General features: G+C 37.5%; 1 protein-coding gene across 2 annotated transcripts in view; it reads right to left on the minus strand.

Moving 5' to 3' along the window:
• Nucleotides 1-25,441, minus strand: part of vps53 (VPS53 subunit of GARP complex) — a 28,001-nt gene extending 2,560 nt beyond the window's left edge. Inside the window, exons 1-20 of one of the 2 annotated variants that reach the window (XM_028465317.1) lie at nucleotides 25,304-25,441; nucleotides 24,882-24,962; nucleotides 24,039-24,088; nucleotides 23,896-23,962; nucleotides 16,482-16,568; nucleotides 15,932-16,047; nucleotides 15,473-15,592; nucleotides 13,603-13,681; nucleotides 13,368-13,511; nucleotides 13,116-13,258; nucleotides 12,125-12,266; nucleotides 11,519-11,617; nucleotides 11,304-11,398; nucleotides 10,167-10,409; nucleotides 6,509-6,656; nucleotides 6,227-6,309; nucleotides 6,053-6,131; nucleotides 5,219-5,367; nucleotides 5,065-5,134; nucleotides 4,845-4,982 (exon numbers count right to left, since the gene is read on the minus strand). In XM_028465317.1, the coding sequence (XP_028321118.1) occupies nucleotides 4,845-4,982; nucleotides 5,065-5,134; nucleotides 5,219-5,367; nucleotides 6,053-6,131; nucleotides 6,227-6,309; nucleotides 6,509-6,656; nucleotides 10,167-10,409; nucleotides 11,304-11,398; nucleotides 11,519-11,617; nucleotides 12,125-12,266; nucleotides 13,116-13,258; nucleotides 13,368-13,511; nucleotides 13,603-13,681; nucleotides 15,473-15,592; nucleotides 15,932-16,047; nucleotides 16,482-16,568; nucleotides 23,896-23,962; nucleotides 24,039-24,088; nucleotides 24,882-24,962; nucleotides 25,304-25,390 (2,220 nt within the window). In that variant the 5' untranslated portion in view covers nucleotides 25,391-25,441. The remainder of the gene's footprint in view (nucleotides 1-4,844; nucleotides 4,983-5,064; nucleotides 5,135-5,218; nucleotides 5,368-6,052; nucleotides 6,132-6,226; nucleotides 6,310-6,508; nucleotides 6,657-10,166; nucleotides 10,410-11,303; nucleotides 11,399-11,518; nucleotides 11,618-12,124; nucleotides 12,267-13,115; nucleotides 13,259-13,367; nucleotides 13,512-13,602; nucleotides 13,682-15,472; nucleotides 15,593-15,931; nucleotides 16,048-16,481; nucleotides 16,569-23,895; nucleotides 23,963-24,038; nucleotides 24,089-24,881; nucleotides 24,963-25,303) is intronic. The other variant, XM_028465318.1, reaches the window with a different exon arrangement.
• Between the last annotated feature and the right edge of the window lie 1,653 nt (nucleotides 25,442-27,094).

Here is a 27,094-nt window from a genome sequence, read left to right on the forward strand (position 1 = left end):
CTCAAAGCTTTTCACTTAAATATGTAGAAGGTGGGTTTGGAATGGAAAATTAGAAGTGGCACTGATTACAGGACGTAAGTGCCAATTAAATTGTCAGTGGAACCATCGTATTGCAACTAATCTGAAAAAACAAAACATACATAGAATATTATTATTATTATGTTTTATGGGTCAAACAAACGTTCTTCATTTTAAAAGCGGTTTTACTTTTGAATTGTTTAAAGATTCTTTATTATAAAAAACACTTTTTCTGGTCTCCACATCTATAAACTGGTTCTCCCTGAGCCCGCCAACTCCCAGAATGAGAAAAACAAGTGATTCCTGGTCTCTGCAGCCCACCCACTGGTAAAATAGCGCTCCTACAGGCTGTTCAGATTCAGCTCCTGTCGTTACGTAACCAAAGGAGTCATTTTAATAGGCAGACCTCCTCTGAGTGGTGATAGGACACCCGAGGGTGTGTCCTATCACCACTCAGAGGAGGTTCATCCCCGAGGTCAGGTGAAGTTTGGTGTGTCCAGTGGTGAGATAGCAGTAGTGTTTTGCAATGTTGTCGCTCAGAGCTTGACACGCAATTTGCTCTGTTGTTGGTTGTACAAATCAACATAAGTGCCTATATTCTGTCGCAGCTTACAGCGTAAGCGGCATCCTCTCCGTGAGAGGGGCGTGTCGCAGGTAAGGCCATTGGGGAAGGCTCTCCAATTAGACGTCGACAGACGGAGCATATTTGCATTTAAAGGTGCAGGCACAGAAACAGCCTGTTCTCAGCAGGGCTCATTTGAGCAACTTTTAGACAGCTAAAATTCAGGACCACGGATGGGTTTGGAGCAATGTACATCAAATACAGTGTTGTTGGACCTTTGACAGCTGTGCAAAATTTTGATGATCTAAACAGACACATTAGTTGTAAATCACTTATATCACTTTCACATATAATGAAGCATATTTAAAATATTAGCAGTTCTTATCACAAATGAATGGAACACAGTTTAGACTACAACACTTTGATAAGGTTGGAAACACAAGAGAAGGCCATTGATGCTAAAGATTCTAACACAGCAGTGACAAAAAGGTTTTTGTAAATGTTTGTGCAACACAGTGGAATTTTTCCAACTAAGACCAGATTAAGAAACAAGGATAAAAATAAAAAAATTTAAACTTACAATTTTTAGAGTTGCTCTTTTTTTATTTTTTTTTTTTACCAAGACTCTTTAATGAGCCAGACAGTCACAGAAACCTAATCACATCAAACAAGCACTAAATTCACGGTGAAAACTAAATAGAAGTAAACTGGAATTAAAGTAAGCTTGTGTCAGGGTTGTCAAGTTTTCTTCATGAACAGATATGTGAAGCTTTTAGTCTTGTTTACCATGCACAACATCAAAAGCCCTCACTGAATTAGAATCAAATCCAAAAGTCATTCATAAAAATTCTGAAACTGATGTGACTGTGAGGAATAACACATATTTTAACCTAAGCGTGGAGAAACAATCGATCTTTTCTATTGCGTTGGGGGCTTTAGGTGGTAGAGACAGCTGATTGATGGTTGATGTTTCTTGCCGAAGCCTAAACCAAGTTTCTAAGAATCCTTGAACGCGACGCTGAACCTCAAGAACCAACATTTTGGACGACCAAAGCTAGGAGCAGAATGTATAATTTTAGCAATCTCTCCGCTTTATTACATTCCTACACAGTGCAACGTGGATCTCATAAACTTGTGTAAGACATCACATTTGACAAGTTAAGAGAATATACAATGCCAGCATTGACTGAATCACAGCTGAGACACGGATGGATGTGGTGTTAATTCTATTCATATCCAAGTAGGCATGGGTTGTATAAAAGCTGCCACACTTTGAGATATGGAGAGAACAACCCCCTAAATTTACAACAGTCTGAGAATTATAGCAGCTTATCCTTGGTGGAAAGCCTTTGGCACAGCAGTTTGCTCTTCAGTTGTACAGTAATAAAAGTTAGCACAAATTTGAAGCTGTGACAGAAGATCTTTACAACATTTTGGCATCTTTCATCTTAGATAGGCAGAAAATGCACACATTCGCAAGTTAGTAAATTTGATTAATTTAAGTCCTATATCCAAGTTACTACTTCACTCTGCTTTATTATTATTAGTGAAAAATCTAAATGCTTTAATTCAAAGAGTTTAAACTGAAGAAAAAACAAGAAATCTGCCTCTGACTGTAAACACTTAAAAATCCTCTTTCAGATTTGTTTTTTAAAAGCGGTTTCTCTGTGTCGGTAAAAAAGCAGATTCAATTTCAAGTCCAAGCCACACAAAAACAGCTTCAAATCACAGTCAGAGTCTGGACAGTGAAACACTTGTCTTGCCATATTATCTACGAGTTTATCCTTCACAGACGGCAGGCTGAACAGCTGCCTCACTTTTCAATGCAAAACAGGGTGAGGTTTGGAAATCTGTGTATCGTTCGTTCTTGTTTTACTGTTTTAAAAACCTAAACGAAAATACAGAAAACACAAAAACCAGGTAAGCAGCATTTTTCAGTTTTAAAATCAAAACAGAAATGACAAAATCTTGTTCTGTTGGTGTGTTTTTTCTCGTGCACAAAAATTGGATGTCTCCATGCCATAGAACAGACATGGGCAACTGGCGGCCCTGGGGTCACATGTGGCCCTCATTCTAGTTTCTTGCAACCCCCAAAGCAAATCCCCAAAAATTGTAATTCAATAAGTCGAAAGGAATATAAAGCCCAACATAATACATAAAACAATGCACAAATGCACAAAGTACACAAAAATACACAAGACAGAAACAACAACCACTTAAAACAAAATGACTACAAAAACATCAACAAATTACAGAACAGCTCCAAAGACACACAAACTGTCAACAAAATTACAGGAAAATACAGAAAACAACAGCAAAAATAGAGAAAACTAAAATGCAGAAAAATACACAAAATTACAAGAACAGAAAAATAACAAAACACACAATGACAAACAACAAAAAAAGACAAAAAACCCTTTTCCTCCTGTGTTAATGCACTGATTGGTCATTATTCTAAATGCTGACTTGAACATTGATAATGTGGCCCTTGGATCAGATACAAACACATTTCTGTGGCCCCCGCTGTGATGGTTGCCTATCCTTGCCATAGAACATATATTTGAATAGAAATGTGCAGAATATTCACTCTTTCTCCATAGTTTCAGGGCTGTGTTATTTGTGTTAAACATGTTTCCTGAGGTACTAAACCATTTATTACAACTTTTTTGCTTTTAGCGTATTTCTCTGGCTGCTACAGTCACTGTAATGTCAATTAATCAATCAAAAACCTCCATACAGTATCGGCTGCAACAATGACAGCTATTTAGAGGCCACACATCATGTTGCAGCTGAATGGGGCCTACTGTGACATAAATTTCAGAAAAAATGACAGTAGAAAGCTGATGGAAACAATTGTATCAAATTCTAACCTCTTCATTGATTGGCAGACAAGAGTAAAATAAAGCGCAAACATGCACACGCAAATTATTTTAAAAATAACCCACCAAGTATTAAAAAATGCCTAAAGCCCAGAATGTAAGACACATGTAAAAGAGATTGTATATCAACATCATAAATCAAAGAACTTTGGATGTCAAAGCTTCAACCGTGAATACAAGACAAAGCAGATTAAAACCAGGTCGCACGCTGCCATATATTCAGAGATTGTTGAACATTAGGAAGGAAAGATAATCATCTGGGATTTCAGGGAAAATCAGGGAACAGGCTGGTGTGTACTTAGTGTGCGTGCGTTTCTGCACACCCCTCAGAGAGTTAATTAGGGTGCGGTTAATCTAAGGCATCCACATACCAGTGTTCTCTAGAGCCTCGTAAAGCCACTTGGAGGAAATGCAAACTGGCTGAGACCTGTGCTGGATCCTGTCATTGAATACAACATAAACTCAGCAGGCGTGGCCATGTGTGTGTGTGTATATTTAGTCACACCTTTTCCCTAAATCAAAGTCAACCACATACAGTGTGTGAGAATAGGTGTGTACATGTGGGCTTCTCACGACGTGTGACAAGGGTTATTTAGTGAGAAAGTGCTCGTAAAATGTTGTTGTAAGTGGGGTTAACAACACAATTAAAGGCCTATTCTGCCCAAAAATAAATGCTAACTAGGTAATCTGCTCAACTGAGTGAAGAAAAACTGGCACGACAATGCAACCACAAACACTCCCAGCAGAAACGTTTGCTCAGTGCTTGGTTGAATCTAAGGATGAAACCTCAATTAGTGGAAAAGCAGTTGGCTGTATACTGTGCCAGGCTACTCTCAGTCAAGTGTTACCGTCAGCACGAGAGCTCATGTTTGACTGGACATGCCAGAGTTTCACCATTAAATCTGTTAAATGGCCAATGCCAGATAAAAAGCCATTTAGCCTGCACTTCAGTCAAATGTTCTGAGTAAAGTTCCAAGCCTTTAAAGGTCACAAACTGAGGCTTTGGTTGTAAAAATGACTAGCATAGACTTAGCCACCCGAGGGAAATGTCATAAACTCTGAAGAGCACTACAAACATTAAGTAGTGTTGATGTAGTGTTTAGGTTGGACTACCTTTTATTTACAGCTCGACTGTAAGGTTGTCAATAAAATCCTTCAGTTTAAGTTGTAAGCTCCATCAGGGTTTATAGATGAAATGCAAACAGTTTGAAATAATCTCTAGTGGCCTTTGGGTGAAGAGTTGAGCATTTTTTCCAACACTTATCTCAGAGGAGTAAGCCTGAGGTGGAGTTTAGATTAATATAAGCACACACTTAAGAGAACCGTAGGAGAACGACTGCACAGAAGTAAAGCCCCCACCAATCCCCTCACCTGACCCAGCTCACCTTGAGTATCATTTCTGCTCGTGTCATGCCTTTCACAACAATCTTGGTGTAGCTGGCGGGTGCCTTACGGAGCACCTGTGAGCCAATCGAGGGCAGGTCCAACAAGACGGTCTTCAACGAGTGAGTGTCAAGTAGCAGCTAGCAAAGCACAATATAGACAATTTTGGTTAGAGGACAAAGTCGATTCACATAAATGCTCTTTAAGAGAGTAAAAACTCACTTGCTCTGCTCCCACCATGCTGACAGGCTTGCATCTAAACAAGTGATTGATGAATTTGGGAATAAAAGCGCTAGAAAAAAAGGAGAAAAGGTAAAAAGCGTGATTCTCCTTAAACAGATTATAAACTGGTTTATTGAGTGTGGACATAACATACTTTGTGAACTTGATACAGAATTGTGTGAAGTATTTGCGTGTAGAAGCGAGATTGTCTCTGATGATTGGAACATTCTGTTTGATGTGCATGATAATTGATGTCACATAAGGACTCTGGTCCCCCACATGCTCCACACTCTGCCATGGCATCTAAGAAATGGAGATCAGTCACACACAGTTTAAGCAGATACAATTCAACACAAGATCCAAGCTTATTTTTGCCATGTTATATAATTCTTTTCATAATAACAGACTTGTGCTATATATCATGTAAAAATAAATATAAAAATACAAGACGTTTTATGACCAAATTTAAAAAATGTGATTCAAAATGGTCTGACTTATAGTGTTATTAGTGAGGATGCAGAAAGCATGGAAAATGCTAATGCTAGGCAAATGCTAATGCTAGACTAATGCTAGGATAATGCTATTGCTAGGCTAATGCTAGGTTACTGCTAATTCTAAACTAATGCTATTGTTAGACTAACGCTAGGTTAATGGTAACACTAGGTTAATGCTAATGTTAGGCTAATGCTAAAGTCAGGTTAATGCTAATGCTGGCTAATGCAAGCTAATTCTAATTATAGCTCTTGCTAATTTGTGCTAATATTAATGCTTGCTAATGCTAATTTATGCTAATATTAATGTTTGATAATGATAGCTACTGCTAATTTATGCTAATAATAATGCTTTCTATTGCTAACATATGGTAATGATAATGCTAGCTAATGCTAAGCTAATACAGTGCGACGCAGGCCAGCACCTGCATCCTCACTTGCGTTTTCTTCAGGAAATGCAAATATTCTAGTTTCTTTTATGATGCAAAGAGTGGAACCTTGCTCATTGCCGTTAGAGCCGGATCGCAGGCTGCATCCAGATCTTGAACAAGTAACTGGATGCTGTTTGAGATCACACTTGGGAAACACAAAAACACCTCTTTTAAAGACAATTCTTCACACAGTGAAAAGCAAAAAGGGCCTTTTGTATTAACACTTAGTAAAGGACTTACGTGCTAAATGTATCCATCTCCCCGGTCAAATTAATTCTTTCCACCAACAATTTATCCACTTTCTCTTTAAGCTTCTCCTCCAGCTAAAAAACACAGTAAAGAGACAAACTGAAACACATGGAATACTAATTTATAAATGTATTCACATTTTGCTTGAGTTACTCAGAGCAGACTGTCACTGTGAGGCAGTTGTCCTAATCTCTACAATTGTCATTTGCAAGAGGCAAATCTCTTCTTTAGCTTAACTAAGGACCCACATTTGGTTTTAGTTTGTATACATGCCTGTTGTGTGGTAGCCAGGCAGTACTCTGCAGTGCTTAGAATGCTACAGATGAGGCACAGCTCGTCCACAGTGAACTTTGCTGCTTCAGGGGCTTCTTTCTCCTTCAGCAGACTGCTAATAGTGAGACCCCCGCTGTTACTGGTGGATCTAGAGTTTGACATGACAGCAAAGACAAACACATGTTTTAGTTTGGTTATAGACGCACGTCCCAGAAGCCATAAATATACATTTCAGTTGATATCAAGAACTAGTGGAGCAAAATAATGAATTAGTAAATAGACTATTTAACAAAATAACCAAATTAGATTGGTTTTATTTTTGAAAACAAAAGCTTCTGGCAAAGCACACACAATATGGAAATCAGAGGTCAGACCTAAAGTGCAAACCCAAAAACTATAGGCTGCTGACCCACATATGAACATGGTATCCATGCATAATAAACGGTGCACATACACCTATATTGCTCTGAAAACAAAACAAAAAAAAACATTTACACATATTAAAACTATTATTACTACTAATGTCTATGGTGTCTAGTGCAAAAAAGATGTTTATTTAGAACCACGTACTAACATGTATTAATAGATAGCAGTGGTGATGACTGCAATGGGATTTCTTTAATATTCAGCTATATATCGTCCTGAAGTTACATTTTATTCCAAAAATCTTATTTATGTCTCTCAATGCTCTTTATCTTAAGAAAAAAAGAAAAACTTGTGTTTTTGATTAAAAGCAAAGGTATAGGAGCCAATTTAAAAACAAAGACACAATCGTCATGATTACAAGCAAAAACAAACATGTGGAAGTGGAGCAACAAGGCTTCATCAATGGCCGAGTCATTACTAAAAGTCATAACAGAGACGTGGGTAGAACCACAACATAGTTGGCGCTCCTTTCGTGGGCCCCCTTTCAAAACTAATTCAGAGCCGCACCACACTCATGGGGTGTCTGCCTTAAGTCTTAGTGTGCACGTTTGTAAGCAGTCTGGGGGCCATCCATGACGCTGTGTGCATACAGCTGTAAATATGGTATGCATTAGTCTGCAGAAGCAAGTGTGTAATTAAGATCCATGCGTATCAGAGACTAATAGACTCTGCCTCTGTGTGTACACCACAGCCAGCGATGCGCTCTAATGTGGCCAAGGACCCTATGATGTTTTTGCTGGTAGCATATTACTTTGCCACAACATAACCAGCTCCAGACTGCTCAGGAAATGCCACTCTCATCCATCAAGTTTGATGGTTGGGAACTGAATATGTTAGATTAAACCAAACTCGTAGACAAGCTTCTAACAAAATATTGGCAAAGAAACAAAAGTGGGCGTTGGATGTTTGATTTTGAAACATTGATTAAATCAATCATTTTCTGTTTGCGACACTGCAAAAAAGACAGACCAAGGAAATGGTGGGAAATCTGTCTTTTTAGTGCAAATGTATTAATTCATCACTTATTTACCTGCTTTAACCTGGGGGTTACAAGGCTTGTGACAGGAGGAAACCAATCTGTCAAAGAGCTAACGCTTAAGGACAGAATATTCTATTCATTCCCATGAGTAATTTAGAAACTCCAATCAACCCAACACCTGCTTTTTTGACTCCAGATAAAACCCACGTAGGCATGTCTTAACGAGTCTACATAGAAATGTTAACATGGCCTTGGGCAGAGTTTCTCAACCTTGGGATTGCATGAAAATTACTGAATAAAATAAAATTTTTGTGGTTTTTTAATTAATATATATATTTTTTTTTTTTTTAATTTAATTGATATTTTTTACCACACACGATCTAAAACAAAAGCATTCTATACTTTCACTTTCTCAGGCAAAATGCAGTATAAAAATATCTTGTCACTTTGTGCACTAATCCTGGCTACTTTGTATTCGTCACACAGTATAACAAATAGGGCTTTAAATTTGTGTGTGCTTGGACTTTGAAACGTAACGTGTATCTGGCAACACTGCTGGTTGTGCTAATCCTACATTTCCCATGAACACTATGTCGTGACGTGTCATTCAAGAATTGGCTACGTGCTTACGTTAGCATGACTGTTATGGTTCATTATCGGAGGAGTCAGACGGAATGATGATCTGAAAAGAAGTTAGTACTTGATTACTTCTATTTTTGTAATTTAAAAGTGTTCCAGGGATCCAATTTTTTATCTTAATTAAGTTTGTTTAAGTTACAAGAATATACTTTATAAAAGGTTCACTTCTCCGACACACCCAAAGTTCCATATTGCACCTTTTAGGCATTGTTACAACATTGTTTTTAAATATATATATATATATATATATATATATATATATTTTTTTTTTACCATTTTAATGTATTTCTGTAATCAACTAAATTAAAAATGAATAAAAATAAATTAAAAAAACATGAACGCTTAAATCCATTCTGTGGATCATGATGTAGTTTATTGTCGCTAGATAAAAATATTGGCTGGTGGAAAATCTGGTTGGCTGGTAGTTTTAAGAATCTAATAGCCATGCTGGCTGGTGATCTAAAAAGATAACTTAAAGCCCTGATAAACATGATAAAAATAGATTCTAAAGAAAAAAAATTTTCATCTGGAGTCGTCAGAAATTTGTGATGTAAAAATGCCACAAGTCACGACCCGAAAAAGGTTGGGAACCAGTGGCCTAGGGTTTTCTCACTGTGTGGTACAACTGCTTAAAAATACACAACCCCTTCCTGTATTTTATAGAATTTGGAGAAACTAAGGCAAAACCGAAATTTATTTTCATTATCCTAATCTCCTTTTTTATGCTTAATTTGATTTTACCCGTTTGCTGCTCTTTAACTAAGCTACTGAGCAGCTGATCAGGAATATTAACCGGAACAATAAACATTTAGTCTGTATGAAAGAAAAGACAGATTGGGTTTTACTTGAGGAAGCATATTTACCAAGAACCCAATCAATACAGCTTTACTTTGGCACTCAGCCCCAAGCTGTTCTCTCCAAATAAAGATGTATATTCTAAAAGGCTTAACAGGTCAACATGCACATATTTTTACCCCAGAGAAGGGAGAGTACACAACACTATTTTTATCCCTGATTGTATTTAACGGCTAGTGAAAGAAATGTGTTGAGGTAGTTGATCTATAGTTTTGAGCCGTTTGAGCTGAGCTAGATTGTAATGGCGATACAGCTGTGTCAATCAACCCAGGAACTGGAGCTCTTTTTTAGTGTTTATCTCTGCAGAGGTGAGTCGTAATCAAAACGATCCACAAAAATTACAGCTGTGAAATGGAAACGGTCATGGAGGTCATAATTGTTGCATTTTGGGAGTGAAGGCTCCTCACAACGGGTCGTGTCTTTTATAAAAATCCTAACTGTCTAAATTTGGTTGGTTGAATTCTAAAAAAAAGTGGGTTGCTATTTAATGAATGTGGCAAAATGAAGCTCCCAGGGTGTGACCAGTTGAGAACCCCTGTTGTACACAATGGCCACAGGAAACATTAATGAGGAAAATATGACACTGGATATTACTAATCACTAGCCATATGTAACTATTGATCCCACAGTACTCTGGGTTTATCACAATATCATTTTGAGCAATGTGTACTTGTCAATAAATCAATCAGGATAAATCAGAGGATGGCCATTTCTAATAATTAGCATATTGCTCAACTGACCACACCTAAACGGTCTTACTTAGGCAGGTTGCCAGAAAGGATCTTCCAGGCGTACTCTCTGAGGAACTTCTGAAAGATGGTCGTGAGGGCGATCATTGGTTCTCCAGTGCTCAGTTGGGAGCACTGCACCATGCACTTCTTATAATACACAAAAAGGTCTGCACAGCTGGGAAGCACAGCTCCACCCTCTTCCGTACCCGCCTTTGGTGGGCCTTGAGCACGAAAATCAGCCACAAACCGATTAATCAGTTCACCCAAGTTCCTGCACATAGACACAAAAAGATTCACGTTTAGACATACATCAATTTGACATGAAATAAACAACAAATTAAGTTGATTAATGATTAATAAACTGGTTCATGAATATCAAATAAAGATTTTAACACAAGAGGGTGACCAGAAGCAGAACAGCACTAATCAGTTGGTGTGACTTAATTCTGATGAATCAGCAACCACAGACCAATCAGCAAAAGGGTAGGCTCCATTGGGAACAAGCTGATCTGATTTGGAACACATTATGGCCTTTTAACTTAATTAAACTGATGTCGTCTCTGAGAAGGTCAGCCTTTCCCCCTTTGACATGGGCAGTGTATTATTGTACCAAAGACAAAAACCAGACGGTATAGGCAAGCAGAGTAGATGTGTTCACTTCTAAAAGACAGCTCCAAAACACCGGGGGGTTGGGGGGGACGCTCAATAAACAAGGTAAAAGACTTGACTAAAAGAAAAGAATAGGAAAGAAAAACCAAGACTGGAGGACTGAGATTCTAAAACACAAACAATTTTCAATTAAATATAAAATACTGATTGGGTTAAAAAAGAAATCCTATGGGAAAAAATAAAGACGTGGGAAAAAATGGGCACATCTGCTGCAGCAACACTTATTTTACCCTCCTCCTCCTCTCTCTGTCTGTGGTTGTTCAGTTAATGGGAAACATTTCTGCCACAGTGGAGAAAGATGCATGTGCAGGAGTGAGGGATGGAAAGTCAGAAGAGGCCATGAAGTAGAACAGAAGAAAGGGGCTTTGATTGGCATGGGGAAAGTGGAAAAATAATGTATGTGCTAGCTTTAACGCACACAACCTGCCGCTAACATCTGGATTTGTGTACTACAACATGATTAGATTTCTGATTTGTGTAAGTTTAGGTTTCCTACTTGTCCTGGGACTCTATATAGACGTATAGATGAGGCTCAAAGCACTTGGAAATAATGCCATGGAAAGGGTTGTCAGCAGGTTTGGGTTTCTTGGGCTGCAAGTGAAAGAAAAAAGCAAGATTAGTGAGATTAATGAGCAACTTAAAGGCTTCAGTCAGCATTGAGAAAACTTCTCCATTAAAGCCTTATCTGCAGGCCAATTCAGGATAACTCACCTTTGCAAGATCCTCTTCTTTTTCATTGCCCACATCCTCTCCAGGGTCATCCTCTAGGAAGGGGTTTGTTGGCTCCAGTGGGCTCTCTGGCCTTTTCTGCTGCATGATGAGGAGACATTGTACAACTTTAGTCCAAGGCTTTGTCGCTCATGAAGCTACACTTTTGTAACCATCCAATTTATTCAACATTAAAAAATGTTAAATTATAACACATTTGGGCACTTTTTCCAAGTTGACCACTTTATGGAAGCTGTGATGAAAAGGCACCACCAATTAGAAAACTGCACCCAACCAAATCCCTGATTGAATTACTGAGACCAAAATGAATGGCTGAGAATTGAAGCGAGTACAATAAAGCCTTTATCCAGCCTAAAGAGGATCAGTTCCAATGAGGGCAGCCTAGTTGGCTCCTACAAAGGTAATCGTGCCCCTTCTGGTCAAACCATTTTTCTTTGACCTACACTCATCAACATGCAGAAAAAAAAGCATAAGTGAAAAGCATTTATGAATTTAGAAATATCTGAATTCATATAAATAACAGTGACTTTAAGGGGGGGGGCAGCTTTATCCATGTGTTGTGTATCTGTGTGTGTGTGCTTCACTCACTCCAGGTACGTCTGTCAGCGTGCCTCCTGTAAAGCGTTTGGCTAGTAAACCCTCAAAGTTGGTTGTCCTCTGGATGGCAAACAGCAGTAGCTTGACCTCTATCTCTCTCGCTCTTGTTCGCATCACTTTAGCTAGCTCCACTCTGAAGGAGAAAAATAACAATAGGGTGGAGAGTGTTTTCTCATTCATTGCTTAAACATAAAAAAAACAAAAAACATTTTGAGTGCACAATAACAAACTTTGCCTGTTTTCTAAACTGCAGCTTTAAGAAAGTAGAGTTGTGCAAATCTGTGTTGAAACTTGATTTAATTATTGAAATAAATAGTTGAGTTATTCATATTCTAACCTTATTTTCCAGAAAAGACATACTTTACTTACTGGCAGGGAAAATGCAGACATCAAAACACCTCAGTGATAAGTAACACAGTATGAGTAAAGACTATATTGTTTACATATGGCGTAGATTGTAATTAACAAAGACAAGGTCTTACTCTATAAATCGATAAGCAGACACACTGTGCAAACATGTTGACAATTAAAAGTACCATTGACTTTCAAGCCAACTCAGGATAACTCTATTAACAATTCATTGCACCAATAAAATACATTGACCAAAACACAACTCAAGCATTAAAGTTAATAGGACAATGAACTGCAAAAACAAGCTGTCAGAACTTCTCATGACAACAATAAACCCTGCCGAACATTTGTTATAAAACAAAGTAAATCACTCTCTACTTTCTTCACCAGTGGAAAAAAATGTGCTGACACAAGGTCACTGCACATGTAGGCCACCTACATTAATTAAAAGCTCAGAGTCATGCCAAGCACGCCATGAACAATATGTTGACATTGTTGCTACTTCCTGTTTGGTATCATCTTTTAGGCAGATATGCTAACATTTTAGAATTGGTAGCTTTGAACAAAGTTGTATTTAAAAAGTTTAAAAACCATTTCTTAAAATGAATGCATGTGCTACGTGAGTGTTTACCTGCTGATGTGGCAAAACTCCACTGCAATTCGCTCCGTCATGCACCATTCCTCAGGAAACATGCGGCCATACTTTTCCTCATAGTCTACCAGTTGTCTTTTGATCCAAGCATAACGCCGATCAATCTTGTCCAGCCAGGCAGCCTTAAAAAGAAGAAAAGTATGTTCTTAATACCAAATATCAATTAAACATCAATCTATTGTAAAACTTTACATGCAACGTTGATGTATGAGCCAAAAGTTTCCTACTCACATCTTGGTTTTCCTGAAACAGGACCAGATATTCTGAGAGGTGCTGCCTAATGAACTTTTTGATGATCTCCTGTTTGATGCGTGGGTCAAGCACGTTGGCCACCAGACAGGCATCTCTGAGCACATTACTGGGCCCCCCTGGTCTCTGAGTGAATAAAAACATTGTGAAACTGTTATTTTCAGCGATATAAAACTTATATGAATAACACATAAGAATTCCTGTAGATCACATTTACCTTAGAACCCTGTGAGGGAAACGCTTCATCAAAATCTGCCAAGATTTGTGTCCCGAGCTCACTTTGAGCTGCCTTTACTCTAGAGATGACAAAAAAAAAAAAACACGCTTCCGTCACTGAACCATTGAATTACACTGTTAAACAAATCTTACATTGAACTGGAATACGATAACAAAAAAGAAGTAAAGACTTTCTTCCTACAGGCAATTATGTTTGCTTCTCCAAACCATTTATAGGCAAAACCCAGTGGAAAAATATCTTTTTTCATTTCAATCCAAGAGCTAAAACAACAGCTTTCAGCTATGAGCTTCAACTTAACAATTCATTTACTTGAAAGTATAAAATCCAATAGTGTCTTTGAAGTGTCAGTGCTTTTTGAAAAGTTAGTGATAGTCTTCCAAAAGCACAAAGGAATGTTAAACAAGGACCACTAAAGCAAACAGTAACGATCAGGCCACCCAGAGCATACAGGAGAGGGTGGTGAAGCCATTATCATCACAACTATTGAGTTCCTGTCTGTCATGCTGTAGACGTGAGACTTTGAACACACATCAATGAGCGAATAGCTGATGTCAGCTGCACTGTACATACAGTATGTGACATTATTACTGCAGCAACATACACAGTGTGGTCTATTAAAGCATAATCAGAGATGAAATTGTTCAACGGTGACAGCAAAAAAAACTCCACATAGTCACAGGTTAAATCTAATATTGTGTGGATGAAAGGTTATTTAATTTGTGTGCTACATAAAAGACAACAAGAGGCTGTCCTCATCAGACTCTAATCCTGCCTCATGTATTATTACAAAATCCAGCATGCTTTCCCATTTACCACAAATACTAGAAATACTGACATGTTACAGCACCTTTTTTTTAGTTTAGTACTATTCCTCTACTACATGTTGTTTAGGTTGTTTGTGCAGTTTTACTGATACGTGTTACATAGATTATTTGTTCAATTGTTTGTGCACAGCTGTCAGCTCTGCCTCCACTGCTTCCCCTTCCTTGTGTCTCTTATCTCATGGATTTCTCCAACAGTCACTTCCACACAGTTGCTATTTGGTAACAATGCCATCCACCACACCTCCATCAAAAAAAGCAAAAAACGAGGAGCTCTTTCTTTTTGTCTGTGTGGAGGGATCACTAGAGCTGTGGTGTTAGCTTATGTGGCTCAAACTGATCAATCACGGTACTCCATGTTAATATGTTAGCCATTAACCTAAATGACAGTATGGTGCTGGTCAGTGTGAGTTTGTGCTTTATTGGCCAAAACTGATTTAGTATTAAAACAGTGTCAAATAAACAGTTGACTTCAACTTGAAATGAATCAATACCACCTGCCGAAAAAATGAACAGCAATCTTACACACCCACACCCAAATGCAATTTCTACATAGACATGCAAGAGGAAGCACATACATAGAGCCAAATACACTCTGAGAGGTGTGCCTCTATTCTCTCAGAAAACCAATTGTTGCCACAATGAAGCACTGTTTAGTCCGTTTCCTTCCTGAAATTGACTGTGAGTGATATCAAACAGGATGCAGCACACTACCGTAATTTCTAAAAACTGTATCCACTTCTCAAAGTGGATACAGTTTTTAGAAATTACGGTAGGTTACACTGAAAACGGTGCTTTTATTCAACCACCTAAGTCATTTTACCAGTTGTACAATTTCTGATTTTGAAATGTGTATCAATAATGTCATCAACAAGGTCAAAGATTTGTATACACTAAAGCAAAAGTGCCTTTTACAAGATGTACTGTATGTGATTTCTACCTTTTAGTGTTGTGGCTGTTATACTGTGTATGCTGATGTTCGCTTTAAGGACATTTTAGTTTTTTAACAGTTTGTGCACATTTGTTACCTTTCAGAAAGCTGCCTGATCTGGGTTATTCCCATGTACTTGTAGAAATGCTCAAGCACATTCACCACGCCCTGCAGGAGGTTGGCCACTTCACCATACTGCCTCTTTCTGGTCATGGCTCTGAAAATCAAGAGACAGTTTTTTTTTTTTTTTCAATCTTGTAAAATCACAAAAATCTTCAGTAAAAGCTTAAACAGTAAGACAGGGGTAAGACAGGGGTGCTAACTAAATTTTATATTTTGATCTACTTAAAAAAGGTGTGAAAAGTTGATCTACTTATTACTTTGCAAGGCTGTGTTTTCTTATGATTTGCATCACAATCCACCCATAGATTTACAGATAATGTAAAGAGAATCTCCTCCCCAAGAATTCCTAAATAATGGATGAAGATCATCCTGGACAAAAAGGATAATTCTGTACAAATGAGCTCAAGTCCTTCTTTGATGCTAGTGTACCCACTCTAAAGAGTCAACACCTCCAGCAAGCATATGGAGATGGTTCAGTGTGGTAATGGAAGTAGTAAGGTGGCGCTTTGCATGGTCCAACTGCTTTATGTCCCTTGTGATCTCCTTGACCTGTGAAGAAAAAAAACTCACTGGTTTAGGTAGAAAAGGGACAAAACATAGTGAAAGAAAAAAAAAACTTGCAAAAGTGTAACCTGATAACATACAATGTTTATAGAATAAATGGAAACAGGAGAAAATACACCACATAAGCTCTGTTCAGTTAAACAAATTCTCACTCTAACCTCATAGAAAAGGTGGACTTGCTATTCTTCCCTCTTAAAAATTCCAAACTCCCTCCCATCAGTTCGCACCCACCCGTCTGGCCTTCCTATGACTCTTACTGACTCACTCACATGCACAGCCCTCCTGGTAACAGACGGACACTTGAAATGTGCATTAACTTGATTTTAAATAACTTGCCCTGCTGCTCTTACTTCTAATAGTCCGATACATCCGGGGCTAGCACCAGAAAGCTAACCTGTGTGTGTTCATGTCGTAGTTACCATTTGTTCAGACTTCTCTGCCTTGTCCTTAATGTCTTTAATTTTTCCAAAAAGCTGCTGGATGGCAACCTGGGCTTCTTCCAAAGCCTGCTCAAAACAAAGAAAGAAAGACAATCAATTAACATACAAAGGTGTAACTTTAAAGCTACTGTTTGGACCCTGTCACATTACAAATACACAGCTTTGATGGGGTTTTCTGGCCTTTTGAAATTGTATAAAACAGCTGTGTGAAACAATCAATTTCTCAACGTTTTGTGTAACTGCGTCCATATTTATATATAGGTGGTCAGGCACGAGAATAGAAATAGTGTGAACTTTATTTTTCCTGTACATTCATTTATTTATTTGGCCGAGCACACACACCCTGCAAAAGTTATAACCACAGACAAACAAACACAGAAAACTAGCTGAAGCACATTGTAAAAGTCATTAACTTCAACAAAAAAACGAGATAAAAATATTTTTGATCATACCAACACCCTATTCACTGTATCTATTCGTGTTGGTTCATGCAAGAAACAACCACACTGGAGAATTAGAACCGTTTCAAACATACTAATTGTGTGTCTAATTGAAGTGCTATCTTCTAGCTCTCCGACACTCCTTCAGTTGACATGCAAGCCAAGGGGCTAAGCTCTGTTCTGGCATGGTAACCATGAAGGCTAAAGAGCTCATTAACAGCTTTACCAGCCTATAAAGCCAAGCCAGACTGGATCACAACTGTAGCACCATTCTAATATTTCCATTTCATCCGACATGGCAGCTGTTCTTTGATGGTCCTAAACAGAGAATTGGCTGAGACATATGATGCCAAGGTAATTGGCCTGATGCTGCAGCTACAACTTTGTCCACACACACTCACAGAATGCTAACAGCCGGCACCAGCTGTGGAAAGAATCCAGCACTTTTACAAGAACCTCAAAGAAACAAGTGGCCAGTGGACATGCGTACACAGCAAGCTGCATGTGCACACCACACATATCTGCAAACATTAATGTAACTCCCAGTGACCGCCAAGGATTGATTTCCCACTGACGCCAAAGAGTCGTGAGTATGGCGACCACATCATAGTTACACTGCCATAATCAAGAGAGTATGATATGACGAGGTGATAAAAAAAGAGAGAAAAGCAATAAACTAAATTGACATTTCAACTACGCATGCGGAAGAATTCCCAGTCAAAGGTCACAGTAACCAAACTCATTTTTCGTCATCATATTTATATTGGTTGCAATGATAAGTGAACTGTGATGGAGGTCAACTGACGTATCGGGCCGAGATATGGACTTTTTTCAAGATTATTATTTTTTTTTTCCTAATCTATTTAACACTTTAGAGAAGCAATTTAAAGAAAAAAAACACATCCATTCAGATGTTTGAATATAAAACAAAATAAAAAAGTAATAATAATAATAGCATGTGCATGGGAGAGGTAAAAGCCAATAGGCTTACAAATAAAAAGCTGATATAATAGGATAAGTATATAATATAATAGTGCCTGATCAAATATCCTTATCCTATTATAACCTTAATAAGATAAGGATATAATAGGATAAGGATATTTGATCAGGCACCTGTGTGGGTAGCTGCAGCCTGACTGATGGAAGGACCCCACATTTATATCATATGAGTGTTTCAATTGTCTTTCATAATCAATGTGCTTTACAAAAAAAGTATATCGGCTTCCAAAATCGGCCATCGGTTGAAATTAAAAAAAAAAATAAATATATAAAAATCAGTATCTGCATCAGCCTTTAAAAATCCCATATCGGTCGACCTCTAAACTGTGAAGCAGTTTTTTGTATTTAAAGAATCTTAAGTCAGTATGCCTGGTCCATACTGTGCTATTAAGGACCGCTCAAATAGCACTTATGGAGCCATATGCCCCTTGATGGTTCCAAGTGGAAAAGTCAAGTCAACAGTCTTTATGCACTCATGAAATGGAAAAATTAGAAATTATATGTACATGCTTGTCATTATAGTAGAGAATACAGTAGATGCATATGTAGTCCACTGTTTCTATTGTATACGTTCCCCACTAAAAGACAAAACCCTGAAAAACATCAAATGTGGACGAAAAGGGTATTTAAATATATGATAGTGTGATGTGTGTGTGCATATGTTGGCAGACAGACAGGATTGGGGGAGGTGGTTCAGGGAAAGACACTGATTAATTATATTGCTGGAAAGCAGCTGGAATGGGAGAACTAAAAGCAGTCTGCACACACACTTTTGCAGAGAAGCAAAGTAGAGCAGAGCTAACAGAACTCTGAATAAATACTGGGACATAAAGTGCCACAAAACCTGTGTGCTGGGTCTCAAACCCTCATTTAGTCAGCAGTCTTAATACATATATATTTTAACTCCAACTGTTTAATAGTAGGTCGGTTTTCCAACATGGTGAAGTTTGTTTGATATTTGAGATTAACAAATATTCATCTTAAAATAGAAAACATGCATTTTTGACCAAAGTTGTTAACATATTTTTATGTTATGTCTATGAATGTTGGTTTTACAGTGGGAAAAAAAACATTTAAAAACTGGACCACTTTGGTCAAAAACATGGAAGCGATTGAGCTTTTTCAGCTTATGTCTATTGAATGTCCAATATGAAACTAACTTCACCAAGGTGGAGCTTTCGTATCTGTGCATTTTTTTTCTCAGTTAAATACTCTTCAAAGTTCATACACATACACAAGATCCACAAGCAGGCTTCACCATTTCCCCTACCCTACTGTCAAGAAGATCCCAAGGGGGATCAGGCAGTTTCTGACTGTCTAAAACCAGCAAGTTGTTGGTTTCACCCCGTAACTCAAATGACATTTGCTCATACTTTAAAAAAAACAGGATATCTTTGGTCCCAGTCTGCAAACTAAAGCACACCCAGTTCTTGCTTTTGCTTTTCAGAAACAAACTCTTGTTGACATATTTTTAATTGGTGCACTTATCACCTTAAATGCACTATTCCTGTAGTTAGAAGAGCAGAGGAGGAGGAGAAAGTGACTTTAGACTGCTGACTCACAAGCGCATGCAGGCAAATGCAGCGTCTAAAGACACGCCCACTCATGAATATGCATAAGCAGGCACCAAACAGCCCGTTGCTAAGAAAAGCCACTGTTCAGAGGCTAAAACTCTGGAAAACAGGTGAGCAACTCCTTCTGATTGATCTTTAATGCTTTGAATTACTGTGTTTTTACAACTTTCAAAAGAAAAGTTTAAAGTCTCAATAAACATTTTGCTATGTTCAATTTAACTCTGGTACAGATTGGTCTATAGTTATGGTGACAAAAGCTCCTTATTCCACCTTACATGCATGCATCCGTCTCTCTTTTAGACCAACATTTGGCTGTACATGAATAATCTATTTGAAAAATTAAAGGCAGGTTATATAAATAATCTTAGATCTGAGGGTTAGAGAGAAAGGGAGTGCCACAAATATTTCATAGAGATGCCTTTAAGGAGTGAACGCAGACAAAGCCTAAATCTCTGAAGAGCAACAGCCGAGTTAATCTGGCACGCCTCCGTGTGCTCATTTCCTTTCCGAGGAAAGCTGAGAGAGACCCTAAGGTGGCCCCGTGCCAGAGATCCTATCTACACATGGTAAACTAGCGTATCCCTAACATGCAATAAACAACACATATTCGAAAGAATGCATACGCTGGATGGAAAGAGCAGGGTGCTTATTTCCTATCAATGTCTGAACATGCTTGAGAAAGTCAGACCAACCAGTTTAAGCATTAGCTTAATATATGAACCATTTTAAAAAGACATATTACAAAGAAAATAACAGTTTAGGAAAGTATTTATCATGATAAATATTGGGTGGATGAGAGATTGTGGATCTCCAAAACAAACCCTGATGATAAATAAAATGAAAACATCACTATCACTACTGTTTTTCATATCAGGGCTGCGTGTCTTTTATTCTGAGTTCAGAACATAGCTGTGTATGTATTTCACTACATGAAATAATAGCCATATTTTAAAGTGTATTGGGGAACAAGACTAACTTGTAACTAATGATGCGTGACCCTGTTTTTTCCCCCTGGAAACAATTTAAATGTAACAGAGTCATTAAGATAGTTCGATATTTAGTTGAGCTAATTGTGGTGCATAATCCTCACTGCAATGACAACAGGTAGCTCCAGCCAATAAAAACAAGAATAGCTACAATTTAATCAAAATCCCAAAACATATGATGGCCAACGCATTTTTACATTATGTGACCTCACAGTTTCTATTCATGCATCTTTTTTTTCCTTGAATTGTGCTGTAGAAGTTAAAAGCTTGCCAAGTTAAGAGTAAATTGCAAATTGAAATAACTCTAAAATGCTCTATGACAGCTATCCCACCAATTAAGAAAAATACATTGACATGCCAGTGAATAAAACAATAAGCAATCTATGCTCGATGAAATGAACCATCAACTCAGTCTGAAATTCTATGGTTGAACCACTGTATTAAAAACCAGCTATCAATTAGTTTTAATCCGATCAGTTTATCTGCAAAAAGAAAATAGTATGTGCGTATCATTCGTGTGGTTTTTCTAAAGCTACAACTACCTTCTGATCGAATACATGCATTTAAAAACAAAAACAAAACATAAAAACAGTTAGCTGAAAGTAATAAAACCACTGACACACTATCCATTACGGTAGTGGTCACAGTCTGACCACTAACACACATTTCCACTCTGTCTGCAGGCGTAATTCTGTCTGATTCCCTGCAGGAAAGAAAAACAAGGGAAGTCTTTCCCCAGACATCACTGCTTTCTACTTCTTCCCAATTTGCACTTCTTGTTGATCTTGGTAAAAGTTACCATCTACCATTTTCAAAATTGGGCCTGCAATCAGTTAAGCTGGCAAGTTCAGTCACCAGAAGAACAGTTTACTAATGCAGAGCACAATGCTTATCTTGTTGTTTTAATTTCTTGCCTTCTGCATGTTCCACACACCTTCCCTAAAATGAACACTTCTCTTTTTCCATCTGCAGAAAGAATTTCCCACTCGGGAAAAGTTGGAATGATTCTATGGGGTCGGAAAAGTAAACCAAAATTATTGTGCGTGCCTCTTTAAAGTCAGAGGTCTGGAAGGAGAAATTTAAAGCGTTTCCGCTACCTAACGGTAGCTAACTGGGAAAACCTGGGCCACCAGCGCAGACACTCCGACGACAGAACAAACACCTAATCATGTCAGCGGGTCCGAGAGTACAAGGCAGCATCACGTATCACACTAAGTGCCCTTCTACTAAGCCTCTGAAAGGGTGAGGAGAAGCTTGTCTTACCCTTCTTAGTGTCTGCAAAACAACAAGCACTCAAATAGCATAGTTTCATACTGTATGTGTTCTGTTTTAAAGATGTCTATACGACTACATGTAAACTGTTGTCTATGCAGGAAACTTTTTTTTTCATTTTCCAAGAGGAACAGTTTGAGCTGCAGGAATTAATCAGAGTCATACTGTCCTTTGCATGGAAGCAACTTTCAAAGATCATGAGCTCACATGGGGCAAAACAAGTCTGTTTTTCTAATTTAGCCAATTATGATAGGTTAACCAATGGGACAAATCTGCTCAATTGCAGGAAGATAATAAAGGTTTTAACTTCACAACTGATTAATACACATGTCAATGATGCCTCCATCTACCACAGGATAAGACTTACAGGATGTGTGTGTGGCCATACTTTCTAGGGGTATCCCGATCCAATATCAGATATCGGTCTGATATCAGCCTGAAAACAAATATCGGATTTACATTTTCAAATCAAGTTTTTTTTTTTTTTTTTTTTTGCAATTCATTTTTTATTTATTTCATTCAATTGTAGAATACTGAAGATATTATGTTGAAGGTTAAAATGTATGTAACCAATTGGTTAATAATAAATGGGTCAGTTTTTCTCATACCTACTGTTACTGACAATTGATCTCTCTTTGAGTGACATCACTTGATCAAGCCTTTTCTAACATTCCACACCACAAAATAAGTAGTTTTATTAAAAAAAAAAAAAAAAAAAAATGGTAATAAAAGTATGTATGATTCATGCTGATATCGTATCGGATCGGTATCGGCCGATACGCAAGGCAGCAATATCGGGATCATATCGGAATGAAAAAAAAAAAAAAAGTTGTATAGGGACATCCCTAATACTTTCAGTCTTCTTTTGACTGAAATACCAGATCATCTTTTAAGAGTAAGGTTACCTCATCCCTCACCACAAAAATGTACAAAAAATCTTTAAAATTCAAAGGAGCATAAGGCAGGATCAAGAATGACTCCATAGTGACACAACAGCCGTTAGCATAACTGTAAATATCAGCCAAGTCGCCACTGGGGCATGCATCAACTCTTTAGGACCGTAGCCGACACTGTGACCAGTGGTTCTCAAATCTTTTAGGCTCTAGTCCCCCTTCTCTTAGTTCTGAATTCAAGTACCCCCTTTGTCCGACTACAGCATTTTGCATTGAAAACTATTTAAGCACAACTATAGATCGTAATGGTGAAATGAAAGAGTGATAACACACATTTTAAAGAATCTCTGCTTGTAAATAAGTGGAAAGAAACAGTATTTAGTGCAGTGGTTTCGTTTCAAACCTTTTTTGCTTCGTGACTCCATTTTGATATCAAGTATTTCTGGTAACCTCAAAGACATTTTCTATAGAATTAGTTTTTGAACATGTTTGAGCTCAGATATTATTTATAGTTGAACTAGATTTATATTTCAAAAAGTGAAAGTTTAGAAATACAGTTAAGATAGTGTGTTGTTTTGATTAAATAATATTAATAATAATAAAAAAAAATCTATTTTAATTTTTTAGAAATTTCAGACAACCCCATTCAAACTCCAGGTGACCCCACTAAGGGTCCCAACCCCAAGGTTGAAAAACATTGATTTAGTGGCTTCTTAACTGATTTATACAGTATCTAAAGTTTTTATCATTTTCGGTCACCTCAAGCCTGGGATGGGACCAAGACTGACACTTTATTTGTTCCTTTCTCTCTCTTTCTCACTCAAGTACCCTCTGGAGTGCCATTGCGTACCCCCATTTGAGAAACACTGGACTAGAGGATGAATACCCAACCAAAGCCTGACGGGTCTGGATGGGTCAGGTTCAGACAGATATTTAAAACTAGTGGTCGGGTTTGGTCACATAGTGTCGTTTGCGAGCAGCAATCTTCCTTTCCTGAGGCAGCACTGAAGTGAGACCAGGATCAGCGCTTCAGGCCAGGAGTATGAAGCAGAGGACAATTATGAACCATCAACAGTTACCCAACCCATTAGTATTAAAATACTTCAAATGAATGTTTATTGTTTGACAAATCCTGCCCTATGCTCCTTTAACAGCTGCTGAATGAGTGATAATATTATTTTTGAAAGTATTCGTTTTTTGGTTCTTAAATTCTAAGCAGCTCATCTTACCTGTCTGCCATCCTGACCCACATTGGTTTGTCCTCTCACCACCGTCCTGATGTTGTCATCGAGACGTCTGCCCAATGTGAAACAAAAAATAACTTGGCTCACACCACAGAAGCAAACAAAAAGTTTAGAGGATTTAAACTTACCGAATCTTAAGTCGAATCTTGCTCACGACATCGTCAATGTTAGACAAAGACTATGAGGAGAGACAACAGCAGAGAGTCAGGCAGACATGTTCTAAAAATCGTTTCATGCTTTTACTTTTGTAATATTCTTTTTTAAAGATTTTTCTTTTTAAGGACAAATCAACAACCAAAGACAAATGTTTAATTGTTCATATTCTAAACAGGAAAGCACCAGCTTAGGTTTAAGGATTAAAACCCAAATGTTAGTGTTCTACAAAGGTAAACTGCAAACTTTTGGGTTACACTGCCCCCTAATGGAGACTTAATATATATGCACACATGCAGAATACACAGAACTCCATCACTGAGCATTTTTTTTCTTGTCATGTCATAGATTATCGTAGATTGATTTCTGACCAATATATCAATAATTGCAGTACCATCATATTGTGAGAATCGTTATCGTGAGCTGTGTATCGTATCGTGAGGTCCCCAACTCTAATAAACAGGTTGCTTGTCCATCATAGGACGGACTTTTTATCCTATAATTCAAAATGTTTATTTTGTTTAACATTTTTATATATATATATATAAGTAACTGTTTGTCGCTTTACAATAGATTAAACAAAGTGTATTACCTCCAATAAAATTTAAATTATAATATATATTTTTAACAATTTTAACACTTTGATGACAACAATAACAAAGAATAAATGCTATTAGGTAAATTAAGAATAGAAACAGTAGGTTTTAAATTAAGAGGAATTGAAAATTAAAACGTGTTTTTCTCCGTATACAATAAATAACACCATACATACATTATACGCTATAGATTATTTATAAAAGAGTCACGTGTGTTGGTACCTGTTCTGTTGGGAAAAGTGTGTTGATGTATTCCACAGCATTGAAATCAGCTCTGTCCAGTGGATCTTGACTGGGAAAGACCTAAATAAAATAGATAAATGCTAACAGCATTAAACTGAGTAAATGCTCATTAACTAATAAACACTAATGTCCTGTAAATGTAAACACCAGCGCTCATTGACGTTTAACAGGCTGTGCAGTGGATCGGGCTAAACACTCAAAATATTTACAACAATAAGAACAAAACACGCTTTATAAAATAGCAGTGTGTTATTGTGTTGAAATCTGTATGCGTCGCCGTCGAGTTGACATCAGTTTATTATAAGGAGAGTCATACGACCAGTTAGCATTTAGCTTCTAGCTGTAGAGTAAGCTAAAAACACTGCAGCAAAGACAACAGTGACGAAGACGAATGTCGCTACCTGTTCAATGGCCTGCTGCACCTCAGGGGTCAGATGCAAAATAGCCTCCAAGTCCTCAGCAAACTCAAATTCTTCTTCCTCCATCATTGTCAACACATCACAAGCAAAGAGACGTTCTCCAGCATTCCACTTCCTGGTCAGGTGGATTCTGGGATTTTTGATGACGCGATAGAAAACGTTGCGTTTGTAATTATAGGAAAACCAGAATTATATTTTTTAAACACGTTAAAATCATAGCTATAAAAACTGTTTATTTCTCTGGTTAAAATCGAAAAACAATAAGAATCCATGGAGGTAGATTTGTGTCTTTATTTTTCAATACAAAACAACTTTTCAATCAAAAAAAAAAAAAAAAAAAAAAAAATTCAATGTGTTCAAAAGGAATTATGTGGGTCTCAAAAAAAAAAATAATATATATATATATATATATATATATATATTAATTTATTAAATTATTATTTAAATTTGTTCTACAAAAGAAAAAGGAAGCTATTATAATGGAGTTCATAAAGTACAATATGTTTATCAGTATAAAAGTTTTTTTCTACATCAGAACTACATTTTCGTGAAAACTGCCAATCTGCTGCACATATGGCTCATTTGTTGAGAGTTTTCAGAATATAGGTGCTTTGCTGTCGTGCCACGCTTAGGAAAATTGATCCGTTTTTGCAGCTGAGGCAATCTGACATGGGACTGGACCTTCATGGAAGATTTTTGCGATTGTCGTGCATGGGAAGTATGATTTCCTTGGAGGAAGAAGAAAGCATGCTTATTTGTATTTACGTGTATATTTGTACATATATTTGTATGTTGTATATGCTCTGTTCTGCTTTGCTTGTCATTCAAGATGGCGGCCCCCTGGCTCTTTATCTGTAAGTAAGGCTCATCTCTAACAGGTGATGAAAGGCATTTTTTAAACTCAGATCTTCTAATGAGAACAATTGGAACATTTGGGTGGCACAATAATAAAAACATCCCCTTAAGATGAGAAAATTATCCAACAATAGAAGCATTTTATTTAGCTTTTTGTGTGGTTGTTTTGATTTACTTTTTTAATAATGCAAACATTTGCTGTTTTTTTGTCAACTCTATTTCTTTATTATACTAAATTGTGACCTTTAGCGCTTTACAACAGGAGATTAAAGCAGCCACTTATGAAGAACATCTCTAGCCGGCACCACAAGCCAGAAGACAATTTATTATTATCCATAGCAATACTTTTCTTTATCTCCCTTATCAAAAGAACCTTTCTTCCTCAGAGGGCTCGCTGACTTCACTCTACTTGTTGTCAACAAAGCAGTCCCACTTAAAAAATACAGATGATTCCCCCCCCGTCCACCCAGAAACAAAAGCTTTCCAGGGAAATATACTCAATATACAGTACTTATACTTGAAGAGCTAGCAGGCAAAGCGAGGACCGTATTCTGAACAGCATTTGAAGTGATTTAGAATTTTAAGAGCATCCTTTTTAGCTGCCAGAAGTATGATTTGTTATTGAGCCCATCACATTAGTCCGCCTTCATGTCAGTACCACTGCCTCCTTCTTCAAAATTAGAATCTGTTGACCCCCCACTATACCTTACAAAGTATGCAAAGTACCTCAAACCAGACAAGCTCTCGCTTCAGGCAAACTTTTACAATAATTCAAGGTAATCGTAAAACATGGGCAGCTTTAGTGCTCTTAGAAAACAGGCCTATTTCACTTTTTTCCCCTTCTTTTTTTAAAAATTCCCTCTTCATTTCCTAAAGCCTTGAATGAGCCGAGAGGATGAAAATCCTTTTGCAGAATAT

Source organism: Gouania willdenowi, chromosome 13 (assembly GCF_900634775.1).
Source record: "Gouania willdenowi chromosome 13, fGouWil2.1, whole genome shotgun sequence".
Lineage (NCBI taxonomy): Eukaryota > Metazoa > Chordata > Actinopteri > Blenniiformes > Gobiesocidae > Gouania > Gouania willdenowi.